The following is a 6,663-nucleotide window of genomic DNA, read 5'->3' as shown; positions in this document are numbered from 1 at the left end:
TCAGTTATTTTTATAAGACTGTTTTATTTAAACACTATTATGTTGATTAAATGATGCAATATATTCTGATCCACTCTTTTTAACTACAGTATTTACAAATTCAAAGCTATTATTATTATTATTATGTACTGGATGGTTTGATTTATTTGTCCTGAATTGAAGTATCACTACACTAATACAAAGTTCATATCTCTCTAATCGTCTTTATTTGGTGATGGGCGTGGTCTCTCACAGGATGGCCCCGCCCCCATGTACAGGACACCAGGGCTCATTAAACTGAGGATTGAGGATAAAATAAGTCATATGGTGTGATTGTTACACTCAGGAGATCTTTAGACAAATAGATCATCATTATCATCAAAATGTCATATTCAACAACGTCAAAACTTACAAAAACAGTTTCAGAGTCGTGTAGAATAGAAATAAGGTGTTATTTCCTTCAATTTGTTATCTGTCGTTGGTTTTCCAATTATATTAATAACCTACTATTTAGATGTAATAATCCACAAGATCTATTTCCCCAAAAGCATCACAAAGTTCATTTTGTGTATGTATGTATGTGGAAAATGATGCTTTATGATATTTTGGGTTAAATCAGCTTAGTTTAATTCTATTCTTTTTAATTAGGCTATAATAATATTTTTTAAATACTCAATTAAGTAAATTGCTAGCCCAAATTTAAATGGAGCGAAAATTGTATAAGAAAAAGATGAATAAGAAGCAGAATAATAAGATAATATGGCTTTGCTTCAATATCCAAAGTATATTCAAAAACTGTATTTCAGTATGCATATTTACATTTCTTTTAAATCCAATAACTAATAATAGACATAATTATTGCTAATCAAAATTATAGAATTATTTATTACTACACAAAATAACTGATTATTTAAAGGCACTGAATTATAAAATGTTTAATATCAATTTCATGTAATTTAACATTTAACATTTAATATAAAACTAATTATTCTATTCTATTCACATTAAATGAATGTAACATGATTGTTAGGAGATTACACATTGTATAAATTTAGATTGTGATTACATATTTTTGTAAATCTGTAAATTGAACATTCATGAAAATAAATTATTCTATATATCTTTCTATTCTATCCTATCGTTTCTTTTAAGGCCATGTTGTATATAAATTTCACTGCATATCATACTGTGTTGTGTATGTGACAAATAAAATTTGAATTTAAAGATATGGTTATAGATGTCTCTTTAATATTAATAGTTGAAGTGGTATAAAATGCAACATTACCTCAAAACACAAACTAAAAACTATATTAAATTAACCAAGAGTTTATTCAGCATAGATATTGCCCTCTTGTACTTATAATGGCCAAAACCTGATTTGAGGTTTGTAAAAATTTATTTATTGTTGTGGTATAAGTCCATCCTTCAAGCATCCAATCAACAGACTCTGCAGTACTACTGCTAAATAAAACATAAATCACTGTAAAATCTCTAGTAGTCATTTCAAACTGTATACACACACACACACACAGAAATAAAAATGTAATATTTCTTTCCAACAGTGATTCCAGGTATACTTTTATTACATACATTTTCACTAAATTGTTGTTTAATTACAAAACAGACATTATGAATAGAAAATAAAGTGTAAAAAAAAAAATAATAAAAAATAAACTTAGATCAGATAGGACATGTACAAATGAAACTAAAACACTAAGTGGAAATTGTGGTACAGTCTTTATTGTCTGAGAGTACAGTGCATTTTGAGTCATCAGAGCTCATCATGATGTAATGGTTCAGTACTGGGAAGAATAAAAACCCCCTCCATCACCTTCCAGTAGTTGTTCGAATTGGGAGAGGACATTCCATGGACCTCACGCTGGCCCCTGATTGGATGACCGTACTGCTCTCCGGTCACACTGAGGAAGGCGCTTGTGCCGACATGTTTGATCCGGACGGCGTCATCGCGCTCCCAGTAGATCCCGCCGCACTGGACTGCCCACACGTCTAAATCATCACCTTCACCATTTTCTCCAAACGCACTCACCTCCTGCATTCAAAAATGCATTGTTTTAGAATGCAACCCATGAGCATAGTAATTACTGGAATTTTTTTTTTAAAAAACAGCATTCATACAATGTTTGAAAAAATGATCCGCACTCATTCTCGGTCCAATATAAGCATGGAGATGTGTGGATTATTTTAGCTAATTTTTAACAATATCAAATGGACAGGATTTGTGTAATCCAACCTGAATGATTTACTTAAACCTACTTATTTAAGTTACTATTGAAAAGACATTATTCCAAAATATCTGTAAAATGTAATAATGAAACAGGAGCTTTTAGAAGATGGAGAAAAAGAACAAGGAAGAAAGTGTTTAATAAGAGGATTTAAAATAAATGGAAGATAAGGGAGATCAAGACCAGAAGGTGGCAGTAATGCAACTTACTGGATGCCAACCGCTATAAAAGACCTATAGTTTATCCTTGTTTCTCCAAAGATTGTGGGAATATGGGAACTTATGATAAATAATAAAACTAAATGTAACCTGGACGACTGGAATGCTTCATGAGAAACTTCAGGGCAATATAAATAGTCATCTTACACAGTCTGTTCTTGTTTCTTGAGGTACTCCCATAAGGAGTCACCAAAAGGGAATCATCCAATCCCCTGTGCCATGAATACCTAAAATATTAATCTACTCTCCTTTTGATTTTGGCACCGGTTTTAACCTGAAATCCGCATGATGCAACCCTCCCATTTTTAACTGGGCTTGATCTCGCCACCAAGGGGAAACCTCCAGTTCTGAAAAATAGGTCCAATGTAGAAGTTGTCAAAACGTCCAGTTCCTCAAATGACCACTAGGGGCTGGCTCCAACAGTGAGACAATCCCAATAGACCCCACCATTATAACATGTCCAAGTGAAATAAATATATATAGTGTGGTATGAATAAACAGTTTGTTTCTGTAGCTTGTAGTTTGTCTACACAGGGGTGAAGTTTAATTCAAGTCATCAGTTAAAATTACATTAAGTCCAAAAATTGTTCATAATTAGAGACATGACTGATTTGAGTGACCAACTGCATTGCAGGTGACAAACCTCTAGTTGCCTGATATGCATCACTTTAGCTAACCAGCTAACTTAAATCTGTGTAGTTTAACTTTACCAAAAGAAATGTAGGTGGTGAAATGGGACGACGTGTAGGGTTGACGCAGGTAATTTAAATGCAAAGTAATGTGAGCATGTAAATCAACGTTAGCCACCATAGAATTTTATCTAAGGTAGCTATCTTGTGGTGACTAAGGTAACTAGAATGTTCCAACCAACATCCAGGCTTTGTTCATCTCACCCGTTTTCCCATTTATGGATCAAACGAATTTTGCTGTCAGGTTCTGCCAAGGTGGCAATGACCAAAGCTGCCACAACTCTCTCAAAACCGCTCTTCAGAAAACCGGCTGACTCCACCGAGGGTTTGTCCAGTTCTTATATAGTCTCTGATGGCCACTAGGGGTGCCAGTTTGCATTAAAAAAAAGTACATAAGAAAAATAAAACTGCCATAACCATATAAGGATATGTCCATTTCTTCCCACTGTACTGTCACTTTAATGACATGAAAGACAGTACCAGTCTGTCTGGATGCCCTGAGAGAATGTGTTACACAGGGAACAACATTATGCAATAAATATCTAAAATATCACTCAAGCTCATTTCTAATGATATATTTTTTGTTGTAAGCTAAGCTTATGTGCATTTTCATTTCTTTACCCCTTACTTCCTTCATTATTACAATGTGAGGGCATGTGCAATGAGCTAAATCCAATCAAGGGTGCCAAAAATACAACATTATTTAGCAATACTGCACATAGATTTAGACTGTGTAGAAACCTATTAGAATAATTTTGCCAGTATGCACATCACTGTTCTTATCAAAATGATTTGTATTAATGATCACATCATTTGATATTACAAACAAGCTTTCAAGTGGTTGTAAACGTTTGTAACTATATTTTCTGATATGAGATACTAGTACCTATAAATAGCAAGGAGGAATTAAAACCTCACCACTCTGGTTTAAGTCTTGCTTGCTTGCTTTAGGGGAGGAAGCGAAACACGTAAACTGTTAGTTTAAACGAAGCCAAATTCTAAACAAATTAGGAAATTACCTGGTTGTTCGAAAGAGGAGAGCTGAAGTGGTGGCTGTGGAGGTTGCGTCCTGTCTTCATATGAGTGAAACGGATAGCCTGACCGCATTTAATGGGCACTCCACGCTGGCACGTTTCATTAGGTTTACCCCGGATACGCCAGTAACTGTTCGCATCGTCTGCTGCCTCCACACCCGTTACCGACTGCTGCCCACTACCTGGGAAGGATAAATAAAAACAAAATGTCAATGTTTAATGTCAATATATTGCTGACTGTATGTTCTTCCTACATGGGTAATCCCTATAGGTGTGACCGACGTATGTAGGACTTATTCCAGTGAATTCACAGCAAACCTGGTTACCTGCTTATGATGAATAAATTAATGATCATGGTCTCAAACACTGCATAGCAGGAAGCTGTTATGTCTTATCCTACATATCATATACACTGATCAGCCATAACATTACGACCACCCATCTAATATTGAGTTTCCCCTTTTGCCACCATAACAGTGATGCCAATGTGTCTTCTTACATCTTTCTATCACAACCAGCATTAACCTTTTCATGAATTTTATCTACACTGTGGCACTTCTATTGGATCGGACTACACAGGCCTGCTTCCCATGTGCATCAGTGAGCCTTGGCCACCCATGACCCTGTTGTCAGGTCATTGTCCTGACTGGGAACATTCAACAAAAGCTTTAGTTTTGGAGTTGCTGACTGACTCAGTCCCCTACCTATTACAATTTGGTCCTTGCCAGTGTCTCTCAGATCCGTTTTCTGCTTTCAACACATTGAAACCTCAGGAAAAAAAGGTTCCCTCGCTGCACAACATATCTCACCCACTTAAAGCCGCCATTGTGATGAGATATTGAAAATGTAGAGACTGAGAGAAGGGCCAAAACTTTGACGTCTAGACGACTGGGTCAGAGCAACTCCAAAACAGCAGGTTTTGTGGGACGTTCCCGGTGTGCACTGATCAGGATATACTAAAAGTGATCAAAGGAAGGAAAACTGATGAACTGTAGACAGGGTGCATCGGTGAGTCTTGGTCACCCAGGACATGGGGAGTAAACACCGGCCTGCTTAGTCCAATCCGAAAGAAGCGCTGTAGTGTCAATCAAATTGATGAAAAGGTTAATGCTGGTTGTGATAGAAAAAGTGTCAAAACACACAGTGCATCACTGTTTTGGTGGCCGGAATAGGACCAACTCAATATTGGGTGGGTGTTCATAATATTATGGCTGATCAGTGTCCACATCACCAAATACCAATAAAATGAGGAAAAAGTAAAAATGATTCATAATGTAACAAAGAAAACCGGAAGTCTGAATAATGAGTTGCTTAGCAACACAGAATGCTCAATTAACTTTATATAAGCAACCCATTTCTAACCTTGCTCTGTTTGTAGTATTTTATCTGCACTTAATTATGAAATAAACCTGCAGAACAGAATGGAAAAGACGAACAGCAGAATAACGTGACTATTGTTTAGTCGCATTAGCCTCCAGGCTAACACGCTAACGTTAACCTGCTGTTTTCTAACATGAACAAGAATTACAATTAAAAACATCTATACTAATCATACCAATTGGTATTCCACGTGTTTATCCCATCAACAGCCGTGTTTGTATGATATTAAACGCATTTTCTGTAAGAAGTTTAGCGTTACCTGATCCGTATTTGACATCATGTGAGTGGAGTCTAACGTTGTGCCTTGTGTTCATGAGTTTCACTAAAGATCCACATGTAACATAATCAGAGTCTGAATCGCGACCCTGACATTTGGAAAAGATGATAAACAATAAAAATACATCTAAATAGACGCGTACAGCCTTTAACGGATCCATTGCGCAGACGTAGTAAAGACCCTACATAACACCGCGAGGTCGAAAAGATCCATTCAAAACACCGGAGGAGCTTCTGACCAATCACAGCGTGACAAGTCCGAAAACCAGGAAGTAGAGTTAACACCCGGTGATCGTTGATTGGTCGATGACGCAATGACGCAAAGCGTAGCCGAACGTCGAGCTACGTTAAATGAAAACGCAGATTTGCATGACTGTTGTTCGAAAGTGGAAGTTTCTCACGACTTAAAGGCAAAACTACGACCTACACAATAAACGTGTTTATAATGAAATATTTATGATGTATTTTATAATTCTTGGAACAATCTGTTGCTTGTCCTTGTATTTTCTGATGTTCTTCTTTATTTTAAAAAGTCTTTTTTATTATTATTTCTTTATTTTATTATAATAAAAATAATTTTGCATTAACATACTTAGAATTTATTAAAATTCAAACAATCAAGGCACAAAAAAGTTTACCTTATAATATAGGATAAAAATAATGGTATAGGATAGAAATTATATATCCATCTAGGAACCGCTGTAGTCCAACAGGGAATTTTGGAACGCCAATCAGCACAGGGAGAGCCTGCAAACTCCATGCACACAGACTTGGACTTGAACAGGACTCTGGAGGTGCAAGGTGGTGGTGTAAAAAAAAAGTATTTAGTCAGCCACCAATTGTA

General features: G+C 36.1%; 1 protein-coding gene across 1 annotated transcript; it reads right to left on the bottom strand.

Annotated features, from left to right (window-relative positions):
- Positions 1 to 1,697: 1,697 nt before the first annotated feature.
- Positions 1,698 to 6,046, bottom strand: sdf2l1 (stromal cell-derived factor 2-like 1). Its single transcript, XM_053480530.1, has 3 exons — positions 5,803 to 6,046; positions 4,149 to 4,345; positions 1,698 to 2,029 (listed from the first exon to the last, which is right to left on the bottom strand). Exons 1-3 carry the CDS (start codon positions 5,978 to 5,980, stop codon positions 1,751 to 1,753), a joined length of 654 nt encoding a protein of 217 aa, XP_053336505.1. The 5' UTR covers positions 5,981 to 6,046; the 3' UTR covers positions 1,698 to 1,750.
- Between the last annotated feature and the right edge of the window lie 617 nt (positions 6,047 to 6,663).

This window comes from Clarias gariepinus, chromosome 21 (assembly GCF_024256425.1).
Source record: "Clarias gariepinus isolate MV-2021 ecotype Netherlands chromosome 21, CGAR_prim_01v2, whole genome shotgun sequence".
Taxonomy (NCBI): domain Eukaryota; kingdom Metazoa; phylum Chordata; class Actinopteri; order Siluriformes; family Clariidae; genus Clarias; species Clarias gariepinus.
The sequence above is the reverse complement of the archived record's forward strand: the minus strand, read 5'-3'. Positions and strand labels throughout refer to the sequence as shown.

Excerpts from the sequence above, each read along its gene's own strand:
- sdf2l1 (XM_053480530.1), bottom strand. The coding sequence starts at position 5,980 with ATGGATCCGTTAAAGGCTGTACGCGTCTATTTAGATGTATTTTTATTG. Across the intron at positions 4,346-5,802 it reads TGATGTCAAATACGGATCAG|GTAGTGGGCAGCAGTCGGTA; the intron begins GTAACGCTAAAC and ends TATCCTTCCCAG. Across the intron at positions 2,030-4,148 it reads CTCCTCTTTCGAACAACCAG|GAGGTGAGTGCGTTTGGAGA; the intron begins GTAATTTCCTAA and ends TTTTGAATGCAG.